At 43.7% G+C, this 22,914-nt stretch overlaps 1 protein-coding gene across 1 annotated transcript in view; it reads left to right on the top strand.

Annotated features, from left to right (window-relative positions):
• LOC115075631 overlaps positions 1-22,914 on the top strand; it is a 169,866-nt gene that overhangs the window by 52,272 nt on the left and 94,680 nt on the right. Inside the window, exons 7-8 of the mRNA XM_029576203.1 lie at positions 14,619-14,708; positions 15,206-15,511. Coding sequence (XP_029432063.1) covers positions 14,619-14,708; positions 15,206-15,511 — 396 coding nt within the window. The remainder of the gene's footprint in view (positions 1-14,618; positions 14,709-15,205; positions 15,512-22,914) is intronic.

A 22,914-nucleotide genomic window follows, 5' to 3' on the forward strand; every position in this document is an offset into this window, starting at 1 on the left:
GTTGCTTACCTGATGTAACAGGTGTTCTCACAGGACAGCAGGATGTTAGTCCTCACGAAACCCGCCCGCCACCCCCGCGGAGTTGGGTCTGTATACTTTTATTTTAGTTTCGCTTGCGCTTTTTAGCTATAAGACGAGACTGAGGGAGACACCTGTGGCTCACAGGGATAATTGCAGGCTGGGCATGCTCAGTGCACCCAGTGTGCCAGTGTCAGTCAAAGCTTGTTGAAACTTTGACAGAAAAGTTTTCCGTACAGGGCTCCATCCTCGATGTCACCCATTTGTGAGGACTAACATCCTGCTGTCCTGTGAGAACACCTGTTACATCAGGTAAGCAACATTTGCTTTTTGCTCAGTGTAATTATTTTGCCAGGGCTATTAGCAGAGGCAGGCAAATGGGACATCTAACTAATTTTGACATAATGCATCATATGAAGAAACAACACCCAACAACAGTACTGCCATCTCGGACGGTGGCAGTACCAGTCAGTGGACCCTTTTTTCCAGGCAGCGTAAAGTTGTTGAAAAGGCGCACACCCTCAGCCACACCCTCAGCACACACTCAGCCACACCTTCAGCCCCTTCTAGCTGTGGCAGAAGCAACAACCCACCATGGAGGAAATGGGGTGGTGTTCGGTAATGCTATCCTGGGGTAGGAGGCAGGCAGCCTCAAAAGTTGTAACCAGAGCACTGGGGAAACGATTGCCCTTGTTGACCAGCCCTTGCAGGTAGTGCAGAATGTGGGTTTCAAGCATTTGCTGAAGGTCTTAGTTCCAAATTACAAAGTCCCCTCCAGAGACACATTTAGCAGAAAGGTCATCCCCAGCCTGTACAACCAATGTTGCAGTCTCATCCAAGCGCTGCTAGCTAAGGTTCAAGGGAGTGCACATTTCACCTGCGATATCTGGACCGCCAGATATCGCAGAACAAAGGGGAAAGCCGACAGTCACTCAGCAGCGCATGGTTCAGAGAGAGAGGTATCTTTAAAGGATACTAATGATGCATTAGAATTAGGGCATCCCGACAGTGAGGTTCCAATAATTAGAAAATTAGTCCAAGTGCCTGTAACTAAAAACTCACCTGAGCTAAAAAATTCTAACTTATCCCTATCAATTAAAAAGCAGAATGAAAATACAAACAAAAAACAAACTTTGAAATATTTGTATGCTAATGCCAGAAGTCCAAGAAGTAAGATGGGAGAATTAGAATGTATAGCAGTAAATGATGACATAGACTTAATTGGCATCTCAGAGACATGGTGGAAAGAGGATAACCAATGGGACAGTGCTATACCAGGGTACAAATTATATCGCAATGTCAGAGAGGAGCACTCGGGAGGAAGTGTGGCACTTTATGTCCGGGATGGCATAGAGTCCAACAGGATAAACATCCTGCATGAGACTAAATACAAAATTGAATCTTTATGGGTAGAAATCCCTTGTGTGTCAGGGAAGACTATAGTGATAGGGGTATACTACCGTCCACCTGGTCAAGATGGTGAGATGGATAGTGAAATGCTAAGAGAAATTAGGGAAGCTAACCAAATTGGTAATGCAGTAATAATGGGAGATTTCAATTACCCCAATATAGACTGGGTAAATGGATGGAATAAATGATAGCTTTATGGAACAATTGGTTCAGGAACAGACGAGAGAGGGAGCAATTTTCGATCTAATTCTCAGTGGAGCACAGGACTTGGTGAGAGAGGTAACGGTGGTGGGGCCGCTTGGCAATAGTGATCATAATATGATCAAATTTGATTTAATGACTGGAATAGGAACAGTGTGCAAATCCAAGGCTCTTGTGCTAAACTTTCAAAAGGGAAACTTTGATAAAATGAGAAAAATTGTTAGAAAAAAACTGAAAGGAGCAGCTACAAAAGTAAACAATGTCCAAGAGGCATGGTCATTGTTAAAAAATACCATTCTAGAAGCACAGTCCATATGTATTCCACACATTAAGAAAGGTGGAAAAAAGGCAAAACAATTACCGGCATGGTCAAAAGGGGAGGTGAAAGAAGCTATTTTAGCCAAAAGATCTTCATTCAAAAATTGGAAGAAGGATCCAACAGAAGAAAATAGGATAAAGCATAAACATTGGCAAGTTAAATGTAAGACATTGATAAGACAGGCTAAGAGAGAATTTGAAAAGAAGTTGGCTGTAAAGGCAAAAACTCAGAGTAAAAGGTTTTTGAAATATATCCGAAGCAGAAAGCCTGTGAGGGAGTCAGTTGGACCATTTGATGATCGAGGGGTTAAAGGTGCACTTAGAGAAGATAAGGCCATCGCGGAAAGATTAAATAAGAACATAAGAACATAAGAAAATGCCATACTGGGTCAGACCAAGGGTCCATCAAGCCCAGCATCCTGTTTCCAACAGTGGCCAATCCAGGCCATAAGAACCTGGCAAGTACCCAAAAACTAAGTCTATTCCATGTAACCATTGCTAATGGCAGTGGCTATTCTCTAAGTGAACTTAATAGCAGGTAATGGACTTCTCCTCCAAGAACTTATCCAATCCTTTTTTAAACACAGCTATACTACCTGCACGAACCACATTCTCTGGCAACAAATTCCAGAGTTTAATTGTGCGTTGAGTAAAAAAGAACTTTCTCCGATTAGTTTTAAATGTGCCCCATGCTAACTTCATGGAGTGTCCCCTAGTCCTTCTACTATCCGATTTCTTTGCGATTTCTTTGCTTCGGTGTTTACTGAAGAGGATGTTGGGGAGGTACCCGTCATGGAGAAGGTTTTCATGGGTAATGATTCAGATGGACTGAATCAAATCACGGTGAACCTAGAAGATGTGGTAGGCCTGATTGACAAACTGAAGAGTAGTAAATCACCTGGACCGGATGGTATACACCCCAGAGTTCTGAAGGAACTAAAAAATGAAATTTCAGACCTATTAGTAAAAATTTGTAACTTATTATTAAAATCATCCATTGTACCTGAAGACTGGAGGATAGCAAATGTAACCCCAATATTTAAAAAGGGCTCCAGGGGCGATCCGGGAAACTACAGACCGGTTAGCCTGACTTCAGTGCCAGGAAAAATAGTGGAAAGTAGGGATGTGAAGCGTTTTTGAACGATTAAAATTATCGTCAGATAATTTTAAAATCGTCCAAAATCGTTAGAGTGCACGATACAATACAAATGTCCCCAATTTATCGTCAGGGGCATTTGTATTGTATCGTTAAATAGGGCGCGGGAAAACCGGCACATCAAAAAAACTCTAAAACCCACCCCGAACCTTTAAAACAAATCCCCCACCCTCCCGAACCCCCCCAAAATATTTTAAATTACCTGGGGTCCAGTGGGGGGGTCCCTGCGCGATCTCCCTCTCCCTGGCCACGACTGCGTTAAGAGCAATGGAGCCAGAGGCCCTTTGCCCTTATCATGTGACAGGGCAAAGGTGGCGCCGGCGCCATTTTGGTTCCTCTCTCCCGACGTCACGCGTGCAGGAGATCGCCCCCGGACCCCCGCTGGACCCCCAGGGACTTTTGGCAAGCTTGGGGGGGGTCTCCTGACCCCCACAAGACTTCCCAAAAGTCCAGCGGGGGTCCGGGAGCGACCTCCTGCACGCGCCATTGGCAATACGGGGCCGTATTGCCAATGGCGCATGCAGGAGGTCGCTCCCGGACCCTTGGTGAACCGGTAGATATAGTATACTTGGATTTTCAGAAGGCGTTTGACAAAGTTCCTCATGAGAGGCTTCTAGGAAAAGTAAAAAATCATGGGATAGGTGGCGATGTCCTTTCGTGGATTTCAATCTGGCTAAAAGACAGGAAACAGAGAGTAGGATTAAATGGGCAATTTTCTCAGTGGAAGGGAGTGGACAGTGGAGTGCCTCAGGGATCTGTATTGGGACCCTTACTTTTCAATATATTTATAAATGATCTGGAAAGAAATACGACGAGTGAGATAATCAAATTTGCAGATGATACAAAATTGTTCAGAGTAGTTAAATCACAAGCAGATTGTGATAAATTGCAGGAAGACCTTGTGAGACTGGAAAATTGGGCATCCAAATGGCAGATTAAATTTAATGTGGATAAGTGCAAGGTGAGGCATATAGGGAAAAATAACCCATGCTATAATTACACAATGTTGGGTTCCATATTAGGTGCTACAACCCAAGAAAGAGATCTAGGTGTCATAGTGGATAACACATTGAAATCGTCGGTACAGTGTGCTGCGGCAGTCAAAAAAGCAAACAGAATTTTGGGAATTATTAGAAAGGGAATGGTGAATAAAACGGAAAATGTCATAATGCCTCTGTATCGCTCCATGGTGAGACCGCACCTTGAATACTGTGTACAATTCTGGTCGCCGCATCTCAAAAAAGATATAATTGCGAAGGAGAAGGTACAGAGAAGGGCTACCAAAATGATAAGGGGAATGGAACAACTACCCTATGAGGAAAGACTAAAGAGGATAGGACTTTCAGCTTGGAGAAGAGACGACTCGGGGGGGGGGGGGGGGGATATGATATAGGTGTTTAAAAATCATGAGAGGTCTAGAACGGGTAGATGTGAATCGGTTATTTACCTCTTTCGGATAGTAGAAAGACTAGGGGGCACTCCATGAAGTTAGCATGGGGCACGTTTAAAACTAATCGAAGAAAGTTCATTTTTACTCAACGCACAATTAAACTCTGGAATTTGTTGCCAGAGGATGTGGTTAGTGCCGTTAATATAGCTGTGTTTAAAAAAGGATTGGATAAGTTCTTGGAGGAGAAGTCCATTACCTGCTATTAAGTTCACTTAGAGAATAGCCACTGCCATTAGCCATGGTTACGTGGAATAGACTTAGTTTTTGGTTACTTGCCAGGTTCTTATGGCCTGGATTGGCCACTGTTGGAAACAGGATGCTGGGCTTGATTGACCCTTGGTCTGACCCAGTATGGCATTTTCTTATGTTCTTATGAATACCGCACACTTACCTCTCCCTGACAGTTTGTATCGTTTTGAGGGTGCGGTCTCCAGCACTGAATACAGTATTCCGATTAAGGTCTCACCAGGAACCTATACAGGTGCAATATTTATTTATTTATTTATTTATTTTTAACTTTCATGTAACCGGTGTGATATGTATATATCGCACCGGTTTACATGAAACTGAACTGTCTCCTTGCGGCGAGTACAAGGAACATGGAACATATAATACCAGATAAAATAATAGTAAAAGTCTAACAAAAAATATCAGGTTAAACAGTGAAGTCACTTCAACAACATCTGTGGTGAACGCAAATATCATTTGCCCTTTATTTGCTAAACATTCCTATGTAGTCATGCATCATTCTAGCTTTTACCAATCGCGTTATCCAAATATTGTATCTGATAATCTTAAAGTGGCCAATCTCCCTCATATCCCCCTCTTCTTTTGTGCTTAGGAGAATTTCACCTTCAATACTATACCTATCCCTTTGATTTTTGCACCTAAATTAAATACTCTGCATTTTTTAGCTTTAAATCTTAGCTTCCATTCTTTAGACCATTCATTGAGTTTCATTAGATCCCTCCTTATGTTTTTAACACATTCCTGGCTGGGAGACCATGGCATAGCCACTTGGTATGCGACTAAATTTAATATGTCAACAGCTGTCACTGGCTGTTCTAGAGCAGTGATTCCCAAACCTGTCCTGGAGGTGTTGCGTTCGTCAGTCGCAGACGGCTGCGACTGCTCTGCCTCACCTCTTTTCTACCTTTCTCCTCCTCCATGGGTAAGGTGGCTGCCTCCGGTGCTGAGTGCCGAAACCCTCAGCGTTTCCGACACAGCTTGGGCATCCTCGTCCACCATGCTCCTTCCTGTTGCCTCCTATGGCGCACGTGCACATGCTGCCAATGCTTATCAACACATCATGGCGGGAACCTCGGGGGCGTCCCCACCATATGACATCAGTAACTCCGGGTATTTAAAGCCTCCTCTCCGCTCCAATTTAAAGAATTAGCAAGGACTTTGGTTTTGTTACTCTGACTGCTTCTAAGCTGCTTGCTTGGATTCCTCGCTACCTTCCGGGGTATCTCACTCCTGCAGAAGCTCTGGGCACCTGCTCCTCGGGGCCTCTCACTTCTATACAGCCTTTGGGGTTTCTACTACCTAACCTAAGACAACCACTCCTCGGGGGTCTTTCTTATTTCTTTTCAGGATCCCTCAGCGCTCCTAGGTACTCGCTCCTTGAAGGCCTTTGCAGCTCAGGGTATCCTGCACCACGGACCTCGGGTCCTTTCCTTCATCTACTACTAAGGAGGATTCCTGCACTCCTTCTCTGTGATTACTTCTACGTTCCAGCTCTCCATTTCCACCCTTCAGGTTCGGCTTATCCCGCTCTGCGGAACACTACCAACCTAGTTACATCTGGGTGAGACTATCTACATCTGAGACTGTCTGAGCTATTGCAATATCGCTGGACTACAGTGCTATCCATTCCTGTGCAAATATCATCCATCTACAGCAGTGCAATAAAGCTTTCCTTCTGAGTGTTTGCTTTCTGAGTCTAGCTTATTGCTGTGGTTCCCCACGGGGCCCCTCCCCGTGGGAGGAGTCATCACCACTGCGATCAAGAGTCCACACTATGCCACAAACCCAACAGGAGGACTCTGAGCAATTTGGGTTTTCTGGATATTCAGAATAAATATGCAGGAAATAAATGTGTGCTCACATGTCCTCCATAGCATGCAAATTTTATCTCATGTACATATATTATGGATATCCTTAAAACTTTACTGGCTGGGGTTCCCCCAGTACAGGTTTGCAAACTTCTGTTGTACAGCACAGATCAGGAAATTCAGTGATTGACTTTTTGATAGAAATTGATAATCTCTTGTATGCTATGTACAGCAGATGTAGTTTAAATATAGGATAATTGATTTCAAAGAAGAAAAACAAGCTGCAAGTTTACCTCTAATTATTATTCACAATTTCGACCATGACCACCACACCCTCTATGACCACAACTCCTATCGCAACCACCACATCCAACATTACCACAACTCTTACTATATATACCACATCACCTATGACCACTACTCCTAACATAAACCACCACTCACCATAAACACCACAACCACAATGACCAACACTTCTACCACAAATCTTACCCACTATGATTATAACTGCATACACTACCACCACACTCGCCATGAACAACAGCAACCTCAAATACAACTCCTACCACAAACACTCTTACTAAGACCACAGCTCCTACGATGACCACAACTCCCACCATGATCAACATAATCTTATATCTTCCCTCTTCCTTCATTCTGCTCCTCTAGGATATTTCATGTGCTATACATGTCACACATAAGAAGATATACAAGCTAGCATTTAAAATTTTCAGTTTAAACCCTTAGGGCCCTACGTCCCCCCTTGAAAAGTGATAAATATTCTCCCTCGTATGTACTCCTATAGATCCTTCAAATGTACGCTCCTGTGGACATTCCCACAGCCTGCGCACACCCCATTTTAGTAGACTATTACCAGTTTTTTTCCCTTTGCCTGCCTCTTCCATTAACACTTCCCAAGTTCTTTATCTCTTAACCATTCCAGTGCTCCCTTCCAAAACCCTTACCCATCAACCCCCATGGGCCATTCATTGATTTTACTTACTTATTTATTTTATTTATTTATTTATAATTTTTATATACCGACATTCTTGATAAAAATATCAAATCAAATCAGTTTGCATTGAAACAGAACAGTCACAGCTATGGCGTTACATTGAAACAAGTCGTCAAATCATTAAATAACAGGTGAATATAGAAAAAATAATAATTATAAATAAGCATTTATAAATAAAACAGGTGAATATAGAAAAAAATAATTATAGATAAGCAATTATAAATAAAACCATTATAGATAACAGTTGATTATAAATAGACAGGTCGTCAAAAAAACGAATGACAAATATAATGGGGCGGCATAAACAGTGGAAAAAAGCGATAGATAAAGTAAGGCGTCTTATAAATATTGCTATGAGTAAGCGGAATAGAAAGGGCGTGGTGGGGCCCAGAGGAATCGGGTGGCCATGAGGAAGGAGAGGGTTGAGAAGCTCAGCTGAAAGATGGATTGAGAAGTTCTGGTTGAAGGATGGTGGAGAGGAAGAGCGAGGAGGGGGTGAGATGAGTGGCATTAAATCAGGATCGGGGAATATGCTAGAGAGGTTGAGTCTCTCTACGGATCGAGGGATATGCTAGAGAGGTTGAGTCTCTCTACGGTTCAGTTTAGTCCATTGACCAGTGTCTCCCTAATGTCCTGTTATGTCCTTTGACCAGTGTCCGAATGATCTCGAGCCTCCGGAAAGGCTTGTCTGAAGAGCCACGTTTTGAGGTGTTTCTTGAATGTTTGAAGACACGGTTCTTGTCTCAGCTCCGGAGGAAGCGAGTTCCAAAGGGTGGGCCTGGCTGTAGAAAAGGCGCGTTTTCTTAAAGTGGTTTTGATCGGAGGTGCGTATAGAGATCCTTTGTAGGCGTTTCTGATTGGTCTGGTAGATATGTGTGTGCGAAGTTGAAAGCTTAGCTTCAGAGGAGCAATGCCGTCAATGTCCTTGTGGATCATCAACAGTGTTTTGAAGGTGATCCTGGATTTTAGAGGGAGCCAGTGCATGCCTTGTAGTGTGGATGTAATGTGGGCTCTTTTGTTTGAGTTAGTGAGTAGTCTAGCTGCAGCATTTTGGACCATCTGAAGGGGTTTAATAGTTATTGCAGGGAGACCTAAGAGCAGAGAATTGCAATAATCTAATTTTGTAAGGAAGATAGATTGTACTACTAGTCTGAAGTCGCTGAAATGCAGGAGAGGTTTCAGATTTTTGATAACTTGAAGTTTAAAGAAACATTCTTTAGTTGTGTTGAGGACGAACGATTTTAAATTGAATAGGTTATCGAGCCGAACCCCAAGGTCTCTGACAGAGGGGGAGTGGTTAATGGTTGTTTTTGCAAATTGAGATGCACTTTGTGAGATGAGGAGATTGTGGTTTTCATCTGGAGAGATGATGAGGATTTCGGTCTTATTTGAGTTAAGGATAAGGTTCAGGCTGGTGAGCAGGTTATTGATGGATTGTAGACAGCAGTTTCAATGTGCCCAGGTTTTTTGCAAGGATTCAGTGATTGGAAGAAGGATTTGGACGTCATCGGCGAAAATATAGTATTTTAGTTTGAGGTTAGACAGTAGATGGCAGAGAGGCAGCAGATAAATGTTAAAAAGTGTGGGAGAGAGGGATGATCCTTGTGGGACTCCCAGGTTTGATTTGATTGGGAGGGATTCTTTATGATTGATTCTGACCTTGTAGAATCTATTTTCAAGGAACGATTTAAACCATCCATCAGCCTCTCCTTGAACGCCGATATCTGATAGGCGTTCCAGTAGAATAGAATGATTGACCGTATAGAAGGCGGCGGATAGTTCGAGAAGAGCGAGAAGGTAAGGTTGTTTTTTTTCCAGATTGAGAAGGATGGTGTCGGATAGGGATAAAAGTAAAGCTTCAGTGTTTTGTGATTTTCTGAATCCAAACTGGAATGGGGAGAGAATGATGTTCTCAAGGTAGTCAGACAGTTGTTTATTTACAATTCTTTCCATCACTCTAGAGATCAGGGAAAGATTGGCTATTGGTCGGAAGTTAGCTGGGTCAGATGTTGGAAGGTTGGTGTTTTTTTAGTAAAGGTTTTAGGATTAGGGATGTGAATCGTTTTCCATATCGTCTTAACGATAGAAATCGTGTGGCAGGGCAAGAAAATCGTGTTAGGCACGATTTTTTAGTTAAAAAATCGTTAAAAATCGTTTTTTCCGATTAGTGCGCACTAACTCGAGTTAGTGCGCACTAACGGGAGTTAATGCGCACTAACTGGGAGTTAGTGCGCACTAACTGAAAATGATACAATTTGACACTTTTCAGGTCAGTTAAGGTCAGTTTAGGAATGAATATCTATTCCTATTGGCTGCCCTCTTATTTATTCATGTTACCAAGTTTCCCACTGACAGTATATGGGGGATGGGAAATGGAAACAGTTGGTAGCTTGACAAAACAAGTAATGTGATCAGTCAATGTGACTAGAACTTGTGCCCTAACCCTGATACCAGGGATATTGTGATCTTCCTGCACACAGTGCCCTATCCCTATTAATACCAGGAGTGTTGTGATCTTCCTGCACACAGTGCCCTAACCCTGGCACCAGGGGTGTTGTGATCTTCCTGCACACAGTGCCCTATTCCTATTAATACCAGGAGTGTTGTGATCTTCCTGCACACAGTGCCCTAACCCTGGCACCAGGGGTGTTGTGATCTTCCTGCACACAGTGCCCTATTCCTGATACCGGGGGTGTTGTGATCTTCCTGCACACAGTGCCTTATTCCTGATACCGGGGGTGTTGTGATCTTCTTGCACACATCCCGGTATCAGGGATAGGGCACTGCATGCAGGAAGATCACAACACTCCTGGTATTAATAGGGATAGGGCACTGCATGCAGGAAGATCACAACACCCCTGGTATCAGGGATAGGGCACTGTGTGCAGGAAGATCACAATACCCCGGAGGAGTGAGGGTCAGGCAGCTCCCCCCTGTCTGTGAAGCCAGCCTCTCACTAGTAATGCAGGGAGGGAGCTGTCTCAGACTTCACCCTCCTCCCCCCCCCCCCCCCTCACCCACACACCATTCACTAGCTGGGACATGGGGGAAGTCAGGAGTGAGGGTCAGGTAGCTCCCCCCTGTCTGTGAAGCCAGCCTCTCACTAGTAATGCAGGGAGGGAGCTGTCTCAGACTTCACCATCCGCCCCCCCCCCCCCCCTCACCCACACACCATTCGCTAGCTGGGACATGGGGGAAGTCAGGAGTGAGGGTCAGGCAGCTCCCCCCTGTCTGTGAAGCCAGCCTCTCACTAGTAATGCAGGGAGGGAGCTGTCTCAGACTTCACCATCCTCCCCCCCCCTCACCCACACACCATTCACTAGCTGGGACATGGGGGAAGTCAGGAGTGAGGGTCAGGCAGCTCCCCCCTGTCTGTGAAGCCAGCCTCTCACTAGTAATGCAGGGAGGGAGCTGTCTCAGACTTCACCATCCTCCCCCCCCTCACCCACACACCATTCACTAGCTGGGACATGGGGGAAGTCAGGAGTGAGGGTCAGGCAGCTCCCCCCTGTCTGTGAAGCCAGCCTCTCACTAGTAATGCAGGGAGGGAGCTGTCTCAGACTTCACCATCCTCCCCCCCCCCCCCACCCACATACCATTCACTAGCTGGGACATGGGGGAAGTCAGGAGTGAGGGTCAGGCAGCTCCCCCCCTGTCTGTGAAGCCAGCCTCTCACTAGTAATGCAGGGAGGGAGCTGTCTCAGACTTCACCATCCTCCCCCCCCTCACCCACACACCATTCACTGGCTGGGACATGGGGGAAGTCAGGAGTGAGGGTCAGGCAGCTCCCCCCTGTCTGTGAAGCCAGCCTCTCACTAGTAATGCAGGGAGGGAGCTGTCTCAGACTTCACCATCCTCCCCCCCCCCCCCTCACCCACACACCATTCACTGGCTGGGACATGGGGGAAGTCAGGAGTGAGGGTCAGGCAGCTCCCCCCTGTCTGTGAAGCCAGCCTCTCACTAGTAATGCAGGGAGGGAGCTGTCTCAGACTGGTATCAGGGATAGGGCACTGAGTGCAGGAAGATCACAACACCCCTGGTATCAGGAATAGGGCACAGGTTCTAGTCATATTGACTGATCACATTACTTTTTTTGTCAGCTACCAACAGTTTTCATTTCCCATCCCCCCAACCATCACCTCAGTTGGAACCTTGGTAACATCAATAGATAAGAGAGCAGCCAGCCAATAGGAATACATATTCATTCCTAACTGACCTTTACTGACCTGGATAGTGTCAATAATTTGTATCATTTTCTGTTAGTGTTCCTGAGTTTCCATTTCCATTTCCCATCCCCCCAACCATCACCTCAGTGGGAACCTGGTTAACATCAATAGATAAGAGGGCAGCCAGCCAATAGGAACACATATTCATTCCTAACTGACCTTTACTGACCTGGAAAGTGTCAATTTGTATCATTTTCAGTTAGTGCGCACTAACTCCCATTAGTGCGCACTAACACGATTTAACGATTTTTAACGATAAATCGTTAGAATTTCTATTGTATTGTGTTCTATAACGATTTAAGACGATATTAAAATTATCGGACGATAATTTTAATCGTTGAAAAACGATTCACATCCCTATTTAGGATGGCTAGTTTTAATTGGTCTGGAACCTTGCCTTGGGTTAAGGAGCAGTTAATGATGTCTGCTAACGATTTAGAAATGGTGTTAGGAATGGATAGAAGAAGATTAGAGGGTATTGCGTCCAACGGGTGAGAAGAAGTTTTAGCTTTTTTAGAATGCCTTCGATCTCCATTGAGGAAGGGGTCTCAAAAGATGAAAGGTTATAATCCCTGGTGGCAGATGGAGTGCTGGATGGAAGGGTTGTTGGTTGAACTGTGGAGATAGGCTTGAGGAGGTTGGTTATCTTCTTATCAAAGTAGATAGCGAGTTCTGTAGCTTTGTTGGATGCTTGCTCGTCAGGGATGGAAGGGGGCGAGGGTTTTGTAAGAGATGAAACGACGGAGAATAAGGTTTTGGAATCGAATGAGAAGTTGTGAATTTTTTTAGCAAAGAAGTCTTTTTTGGCTTTGAGGATAGCAATCCTGTATGTATTAAGGTGGGCTTTGTAGGAAGCAAGAGTGTCAGTGGATGGGGTCTTGCGCCATTTGAGCTCTTTACTGCGAAGATTTTGTTTGATGTTTTTAAGGTCCGGGGTGTACCACGGATTCCTGTTAGCTTGGGGTGGTTTTAAGGTTTTCGTAATGGTTGGGCAGGATTGATCTGCAATCTCGCTTGTTATCTTGATCCATGAGTTAATAGCCGAGATTGCGTCGGTGAGATCAAAGCGAACCAACTCTTTTGAAAGCAGTTTGCTAAGATGATCTGTAGAGCAGGGTTTCCTGTATTGCAATGTGGTTGTAGGGAAGACAGGTCGAGGATGGTTGTTAATATGAATCTCGGCAGAGATAATATGATGATCTGACCACGGGATTGGGATGCTAGATGGGATGGAGGCGGAAGATAGACCCTCATTGAGGAAGATCAGGTCTAAAGAATGTCCTGCTTTATGCGTGGGACCTTTGACGATCTGGCTGAATCCCAAGTGGTTAAGTGCTGTGAGTAATATGTCGCAGTTGTGGGATAATGGGGAAACGTCCACATGGAGATTAAAATCTCCCATCAGAATGGATGGTTTGTCCCTCTTGAGATGTTTAGTTGCAAATTCGATTAGGGGTGAAGGATTGGAATCTAAGGTTCCTGGGGGTGCGTAGACCAGAGCAATTTGGAGATGTTCCGAGTTGAATAGGGCTAGTTCTAGGTGACTTATTTTGGTGGATAGTTGTAGTAAGAGTCCAAGTCCCTTTTTTGCGGCTAGCAGTAGGCCTCCTCCCTTACTTATTAATCCTTCACCATTCTGGACCCTCCCCTAATGCCCTCCTCCCCTTCTGCCCTTTCCTGGATTTTCCCCATGGTCACTTCTGGAATCTCCCTATACAACTACTCCATGACCGCTTTCTGAATGCTCTGCTTTTCTCCCACCATGCCACTGAACCTGGAAATGATGCCCCCCCCACCTCTCTCCCCATAGCTCCTTCCCAGGTTCCTCCCTTCTACCTATCTCTAATGTTCTTCCCAATGTCCTCTTCCCTGGTTCTGCTCTTATGCTTTTGATTCTCTCATATTAAGCCTGCACCTCCTCACTCAATGCTCCCAACCCGGTGTCATTTGTGCATACCCTCTTCCTTGAACTCCCTGTTCTCCCCAACTCCAAGGCTATTTTTTTTCTCCTTTTCCTTCTACCACCACTATCCCCTGCCCTTATTTCACAGGTGCCTGTAATCAACTCCGAACAGACCCCACCCCCTTCCTTTGCATGGGCTTCCCATTACCAGGGGAATGTGTACAACAGGTGGCACTGCAACTGAGTTTGGGAGGTGTTGGCCCCATGCTAAATATTCTTTCCAGGTCTTTCCACCTGCACCTCTCCTTGTCCTAGTAGCTAAGGGGCAACTGTGGAAGTTTAATGCCTTGAGAAGGATGCAGAGTTTTGGGCTTTTTCTGCTGAGTGTGCAATAGGAGGGTAAATGTAGGACAGACACACTCTAACAGTAGTAAGTATAACACTTAGAAAGGCTTGTGCACTCATCAGGGATTAATATTTGCTTTGATTCCAGTCCTGAATCATTGAAGGATCTCATTAGATCAGATACAGAATCTTCTCTGTCATGGACAGGCTCCCCCCAGAGGTTAAGGATGGGTTAGAAAGTCTGAATCCAGCATTACCCTGGACTCAGGCTCATCCTCACGTGAAAGGGAAGGCTCAGTTAGCAAATAATCTTAATTTTAGGAATTTAAGTGCAAATGATGAAAAACATTTCAAAGAGTCTTAAGTATAGTTGTTTATTTTAGAATCTGGTCAGGTTGTCTATGTTTAATGTTGCAGTTCTAATGTGTTGTGAGCGTTAGGGGCTTAGCCTTGTATTGAAACATATATTAAGCATGAAGTGCTGTACTTTTGTAACACTAAATATATCTCTCCCTACAGGTTCCCCCTGCCATGACAGGCACACAGTTTTTTATGTAAATGTCAGCGCTCCGGTAGCAGATGAAGAGGGTATGTGTGTGGTCATAATGTGTCAGTTCACATTCCCATTGAATGAAAGTTTAGAAAATAATTTTCATGGATATTGGTTCAGAGAGGCTGAGCCCTCTACAGGAACCCCAGTAGCAACTACTAATGGAAATAGAAAAGTGGATGAACGTACCAGGGGTCGCTTCACAATCTTCGGGAACCTATCGGAATGCAACTGCAGCTTTAGGATCGATGATGCCATGATACAGGATACCGGCAAATATTACTTCAGATTTGAGGGAGGACTTGTGCATGATTACATATCATTTCCTGCTTCTGTTACTATAACCAGTAAGTATGCTCTACATTTCTGACTTCTAAAATAATCAGCAACCTTTCCATTAGATACAAAAAACAGTTTACGTTCATGTCGATGCAGTAGTATGAGATGAGCACATTGTAGTAATATCACATACTTGCCCTTGGCACTAGCTTATCTTTGCTGCTTCTAACTGCAGAGGTCTGTGATGTGGCACTTTCTTTTTTTATCTCTTGTTTAGGTTTCTCAAAGCAGCCTGAGTTCTCGATCCCTGAGATGCTGGAGGCAGATGTTCCAGTGATGTTCAACTGCACAGCTCCAGGGAGGTGTGCGGGAACCGCCCCCATCATCACCTGGACAGGAGCTTTAACTACACCTAATTCTACGACTAACACAACATCATCTTATTACGATGGAACATTCAGCTATTCATCCAGTTTCACCTTTACTACATCTACAGATGACCATAGGAAAAACCTGACCTGTTTGGTGTATTATCCTGGGGTGAAAATGTCCACAGAGAAAACTGTCACCTTAAATGTGAAGAGTAAGTAACTTGCTTCTATTGGAAATAATACTCTGACAGAATAATCAGTTTTTTACCAGGTCACGTGTTCATACATAGAACATAGAACTGACGGCAGAAGAAGACCAAACAGCCCATCCAGTCTGCCCTGCAAGTTTTGCACTTTTTTTTTCTCATACTTATCTGTTACTCTTGGCTCTTAGTAACCTTTTGGTTCTATTTCCCTTCCACCCTCACCATTAATGTAGAGAGCAGTGTTGGAACTACATCTAAGTAGTTCATATTACATATTATTTATATACTACATATTATTTCTACTTCCATTTTGCCAATTACTCAATAGCCTCAACCTCACCCATTATATTTATGCTGACGATGTGCAGATACTTATCCCTATCGCAGACCCCATCTCCACCACTCTAAACTTCTGGAACAATTGCCTACACTCCATCAACCTCCTTCTCTCAAGTCTCGATCTAGTCCTTAATACGTCAAAAACAGAACTTCTCTTCATATCCTCGAGCGACATTAACCCCTTAGCCAACTACACAACTTTACCTCTAGCAACCCAGCTGAGAGACTTTGGAGCCACCCTAGACTCCGGATTTAACTTCAAAAAGTTCATCAATACTACTACAAAAGAATGTTTCTTTAAGCTACAGGTCCTAAAACAGCTAAGACCGCTCCTACACTTCCACGATTTCCGTTCAGTTCTTCAAGCCATTCTGTTTTCAAAAATTGACTACTGCAACGCACTTCTTCTCGGCCTACCCGCCTCATCTACGAAACCTCTACAGATCCTGCAAAATGCAGCGGCCAGGATTCTTACAAACTCGCGTCGTAAAGACCATATCACCCCAATTTTAAAAATCTTACACTGGCTACCCATCCACTACAGAATACTTTTCAAGGTTCTTACTATCATTCATAAATCTATCTACCAGCAATCCTCGCTCCAACTCTCCATCCCTCTTGAATTTCACGCTTCTGCAAGGCCGATCAGATCAGCATACAAAGGCTCTCTTCAGGCTCCCCCCATCAAATCCTTGGTCCACAACTCCGTTCATAAAAGAGCACTTTCAACTGCAGGTCCGCTCCACTGGAACTCTCTTCCCCCCGAGATACGCCAGGAACAATGCCACCTATCCTTTAGAAAGAAACTGAAAACCTGGCTGTTCGCCCAAGCCTACGGCTGATGGAGTCTCTATCAACCCATTATTTGTCCCTCTCTCCTTGCCAATCCCTCTCCCTTCTCTTTCCCAAGAAATGCAACCTCTATTAATTGCCTAAGATAAACCTTCCAGAGAAATCCAGCAAGATTATAAGTCCAGTTACTTAATTTATGTTTGAGGACGACTTTGTCACTCCAGTTGTTTTAGTTTATATTCTTTCCTGTCTTCCGAAGCCCATGTTTTTTCTCCCTGTTTAATGTAACTTTTTATCTTCCTTTGCATTTGGTTTTGCAGCTTCTTTTACCTTTGTTCCATGTAAACCGGTTCGATAAGACATGGTCTTGAGCATCGGTATATTAAAAGATATTAAATAAATAAATAAATAAATAAGTGAAATATCTAGCTTAATTAGTTAGGGGTAGTAACCGCCACAATATGCAAGCTACACCCATGCTTATTTGTTTACCCAGACTATGTAATTCAGTCCACCTTTCTTCATTCCCCCCCTGCCGTTGAAGTAGAGTTATGCTGGATATGCATTGAAAGTGAAGTATTAGACTATCTCCCCTGCCGTTGAAGCAGAGTGAGCGATCTCACTCTGCTTCAATGGTGAGCGATCTCACTCTGTTTCAACACTCACATGTTTCAACTCTGAAACATATGAGCGATCCCTGTACAGTTTGAACTATAGAAGCTCTGTCTGCTTCTATCTGGACTATACTAAAACCCATTGAAGCTGCATCATCTTTCTGTTTGCTTTGACCCCAATAAGCCTGGACTACTTGTAACGAAATAGGAATCTGTATCACTGCTGGAAAAAGAAGTTTATAGAGTGGACATGGCTCCCAATATAATTTGTCTCCCAATCTATTCATTAGAATACTGTGGGTCTCAGGCACCCTGGTGCTAACATTTAATTTAATCCCCTCCCCACGCACACACAATCTTTTTCTTCTCATCTCCTTTCCCCTTTAGAAAATGAAAGAGGAATTAGCACGCTTCTCACAGGACAAGCAGGATGGTAGTCCTCGCATATGGGTTACATCATCAGGATGGAGCCCATTCACGGAATACTTTTGTCAAAGTTTCTAGAACTTTGACTGCACCTACTGGGCATGCCCAGTATGGCACTAACCCTGCATCCAGCAGGGGTCTCCCTTCAGTCTCTTTTTTTCTGCACAGCTTTTGCCATGCAGATTAGGAGCTCTCTCACAAGTTCCGGAGAGATACCAGTTCCGGAGATGGTTTTCAGGGGTGTTGAGTCAGACGAACTGAACGAAATCACTATGAACCTGGAAGATGTAGTAGGCCAGATTGACAAACTAAAGAGTAGCAAATCACCTGGACCGGATGGTATGCTTCCTAGGGAACTGAAGGAACTAAAAAATGAAATTTCTGATCTACTAGTTAAAATTTGTAAACCTTCATTAAAATCATCCATTGTACCTGAAGACTGGAGGATAGCCAATGTTACCCAAATATTTAAAAAAGGCTCCAGGGGCTATCCAGGTAACTATAGACCAGTGAGCCTGATTTCAGTGCTGGGAAAAATAGTGGAAACTATTCTCAAGATCAAAATCGTAGAGCACATAGAAAGACATGTTTTAATGGAACACAGTCAACATGGATTTACCCAAGGGAAGTCTTGCCTAACAAATCTGCTTCATTTTGTTGAAGGGGTTAATAAACATGTGGATAAAAGTGAACCGGTATATATAGTGTATTTGGATTTTCAGAAGGCGTTTGACAAAGTCCATCATGAGAGGCTTCTACGAAAACTAAAAAGTCATGGGATAGGAGGCGATGTCCTTTCGTGGGTCACAAACTGGTTAAAAGATAGGAAACAGAGAGTAGGATTAAATGGTCAATTTTCTCAGTGGAAAAGGGTAAACAGTGGAGTGCCTCAGGGGTCTGTACTTGGACCGGTGCTTTCAATATATTTATAAATGATCTGGAAAGGAATATGACGAGAGAGGTTATCAAATTTGCGGATGATACAAAATTATTCAGAGTAGTTAAATCACAAGCAGACTGTGATACATTATAGGAGGACCTTGCAAGATTGGAAGATTGGGCATCCAAATGGTAGATGAAATTTAATGTGGACAAGTGCAAGGTGTTGCATATAGGGAAAAATAACCCTTGCTGTAGTTACACGATGTTAGGTTCCATTTTAGGAGCTACTACCCAGGAAAAAGATCTAGGCATCATAGTGGATAATACTTTAAAATCGTCGGTTCAGTGTGCTGCAGCAGTCAAAAAAGCAAACAGAATGTTAGGAATTATTAGGAAGGAATTAATTAAACGGAAAATGTCATAATGCCTCTATATCGCTCCTTGGTGAGACCGCACCTTGAATACTATGTACAATTCTGGTCGCCGCATCTCAAAAAATATATAGTTGCGATGGAGAAGATACAGAGAAGGGCAACAAAAATGACAAAGGGGATGGAACAGTTCCCCTGTGAGGAGTTCCTGAAGAGGTTAGGGCTGTTCAGCTTGGAGAAGAGACGGCTGAGGGGGATATGATAGTGGTCTTTAAGATCTTGAGAGGTCTTGAACGAGTAGATGTGAATTGATTATTTACACCTTCAAATAATAGAAGAACTAGGGAGCATTCCATGAAGTTAGCAAGTAGCACATTTAAGACTAATCAGAGAAAATTATTTTTCACTCAACGCATAATAAAGTTCTGCAATTTGTTGCCAGAGGATGTGGTTAGTTCATTTAGTGTAGCTGTATAACATTGCATTAAGATGATGAAAAATATTGTTGTATAGACCTTTTTGGTCATATGGCTGACTAAGGTCTTGTATTTGATGGGATGTTTTTCGAGTGTGAATGAGTGTGTGTGAGTGTTTGTATTTTAGGACACATTTCCTAAAACATTTAAAAATTTGAGATAATAAAACTGTATGCTTTTCTCTTTAGCCCCTACAATTGCAGCCATCATCAACAAATCGCTAGAGGAAGGCGAGCTACCTCCCAAGCTAAAAACCGCCACTGTTACACCTCTTTTAAAGAAAAAAAACCTCAATCCTAATGACCTAAATAATTACCGCCCAATCTCTAACCTACCCTTCTTTGCCAAAATGACTGAGAAGGCTGCTCTGAAACAACTCATCGATCATCTTGATGATAACAAAATTCTTTATCCCACCCAATTCGGCTTCAGAAAAAACTGCAGTACGGAAACTCTCCTACTTAACCTTTCCAATACCATCCTAAGAGGACTCGACAACAAAAAAGGTCACCTTCTGATTCTGCTGGACCTCTCTGCAGCCTTCAACACAGTGGATCACAAAATTCTGATTTCCAACCTTGAATCTATTGGGCTTGCTGGCAAAACTCTTAGTTGGTTTACTTCCTTCCTTAATAATAGATTTTTCAAAGTTTCTTATAACAATGTATTTTCAAGCCCTATCCCCCTCGAAAACAGGTTGTACCTCAGGGATCGGCTCTATCTCCCATTTTATTCAACATCTACCTTATTCCTTTATGCCATCTCTTATCAAGCCTTGACATAACTTATTACATGTATGCTGATGACATACAACTTCTCGTTCCCAATCTCCTCTACGATAGAAGATGCCATGTCAAAAGCAGTCTCTCACCTTGATGCAATCAGAAACATGTTAATCCACCTCAATTATGCTTAAATATGAGCAAAACTGAATGTATCCTAATTAACAGAAAAAACCTTGGATTAAAAACAATACCACCCTTTCACTTTGATAAGACCCTCATCCAACTTAAAGAAAACGTGAAGACCTGGGTTTTGGTTAGACATTGATCTAAATTACAAAAAACACATCTCTACAAAATTAAAGAAGGCTTTCATAAACTTCAAATAATCAAACACCTAAACCTCTTCTTCACCCCCACGATTTAAAAACCGTACTTCAAGCCCTCATCTTTTCCGGCTTGGATTACTGCAACTCCCTTTTGATTGGTCTACCAAAATCATCTTTGAGGCCCTTGCAGCTACTTCAGAATGCTGCTGCCAGATTTCTAACGGGGTAAAAGCAAATATGATCGCATACCCCTGTCCTCAACCAATTACAATGGCTCCCAATAGAAAAAAGAATTGAATACAAAGTCTTTCATTGATCCACCAATGCAATCTACAAGCCGACTACACTGCCTTTGATGACATTATAACACATACTTCGCCCTCAACGCACAACAAGAACTTCTAGTAAACTGCAACTTGTGATTCCCTCACTCCCAAATGCCAAACTATCCTCCACCAGAAACAGAGCCTTCTCCATCATCGGACCAAAACTCTGGAATTCACTACCCCCACTTCCTCACCGCGCAAGAAAACTCAAAATCCTTCAAAAAAGAACTAAAGTCTTGGCTTCTCAACCATTCTCTTAAGGACAACTCTCAATAACTTTATACTATAATCCCTTAACTGCCAACTTTAAATATTCATTTGGACAACCTCTACTGATTCAAGCCACTGATGCCTCCTTTTTGAAGAACCCAGTTATATCTGCCTATCTATTCAGTGTATCTACCCTGTTTACACTATGTTCTTTGTTCACATCTCTTCTTTTGGTGCCATTTCCCACTATTGTTAAATTTAAAGTTTAAAATCTTTCAATGTAACAAGTTGTTCTATATGTAAACCGGAGTGAAGGCAACTATGCTATACCTCGGTATATAAAAAAAAAAAAAATGCTAAAAATGCTAAATGCTCTTATAAATTGGTGTGAAGATATTGTTTAGCCAGGACGCCAAAACAGCTGCTAAGATTTTGACATCAGTATTTAACAATGAAATGGGGCGATAGGAACCCACCTCCAGTGGTCTTTCCCCGGTTTGGGAAGTACCACAATAACAGAATGATTGGAAAGCTCAGATATGTGATTGGAAGTCGACAGTGCATTATAATATTTTTGCAAGGGGGGCAAAACAGTAGATTTTAAGATTTTATAAAATTCAGAGCCCAATCCATCCTGCCCTGGAGCTTTACCTAACTTTTAGTGGTGTATCACAGCAAAGATTTCCTGAGTGGTTACAGGACCGTTCAAAGCTGCAATATGGGCCTCTGTCAGCCGCAGCCACTGAATCGTACTAAAAAGGGCATCCGCGACCCCCACATCCATAGACTTATCCCCCACACAATGCCTTATAATAGTGCAAAAATCGCTGCGCAGTGGCTTCCGGGGAGGTTTGATGGACCCCTTGACTGTCTCGTATACCCACCACTGAAGCCCTCTGGCCTCACAGTCTCACTAGGTGAGTCAGGAGGCGGCTCACCCTATTACCATGCTTATAAAGCTGGTATTGATAATACCTAGCAGATTTAGATGCACGCTAATGGAGTAGATAATTTAAAGCTTCCCGGGCCTTGTCCACCCGAGACTTTGCCTCTGGCGTCATCATTAGCATGTGGTGTTGTTGGGCATCTTTAAGGACCCCCTTTATCTGCAAAATTTCAGCATTACACTGTCGGTTGCGCTTGGCCACGTATGCTATACAAACCCCTCTCATGACTGCCTTTCCCGCTTTCCATACCGTCTCAGGGGTGACAGCAGCAGTATTATTTGTTGTTACTCAGGATAGTGGAACCTGGGTTGAGGCCGCTTACCTTGTACCCGGGACGCTCAGTAACGGAAGGTGACCCTCTCCGGGAGCAAGGAGTGGTAACGCTGGAGATGCGGTCTGTAGAGTATCCTATAGACAGTCCAGGTCAGGGCAGGCAGCAGGCAGAGTAATCCGATAAGACAATCCGGGTCAGGGCAGGCAGTGAACAAAGAACCAAAGCAAACAGATCCGATAGGCAGGCAGCAGGCAGAGTAGTCCGATAAGGCAGTCCAGGTCAGGGCAGGCAGCAAACAAAGAACCAAGGCAAACAGATCCGGTAGGCAGGCAGCAGGCAGAGTAGTCCGATAAGGCAGTCCAGGTCAGGGCAGGCAGCAAACAAAGAACCAAGGCAAACAGATCCGGTAGGCAGGCAGCAGGCAGAGTAGTCCGATAAGGCAGTCCACGTCAGGGCAGGCAGCAAACAAAGAACCAAGGCAAACAGATCCGGTAGGCAGGCAGCAGGCAGAGTAGTCCGATAAGGCAGTCCAGGGCAGGGCAGGCAGCAAACAAAGAACCAAAGCAAACAGATCCGAGAGGCAGGCAGCAGGCAGAGTAGTCCGATAAGGCAGTCCAGGTCAGGGCAGGCAGCAAACAAAGAACCAAGGCAAACAGATCCAGTAGGCAGGCAGCAGGTAGAGTAGTCCGATACGGAGATCC

This window comes from Rhinatrema bivittatum, chromosome 14 (genome assembly GCF_901001135.1).
Source record: "Rhinatrema bivittatum chromosome 14, aRhiBiv1.1, whole genome shotgun sequence".
NCBI classification, from domain to species: domain Eukaryota; kingdom Metazoa; phylum Chordata; class Amphibia; order Gymnophiona; family Rhinatrematidae; genus Rhinatrema; species Rhinatrema bivittatum.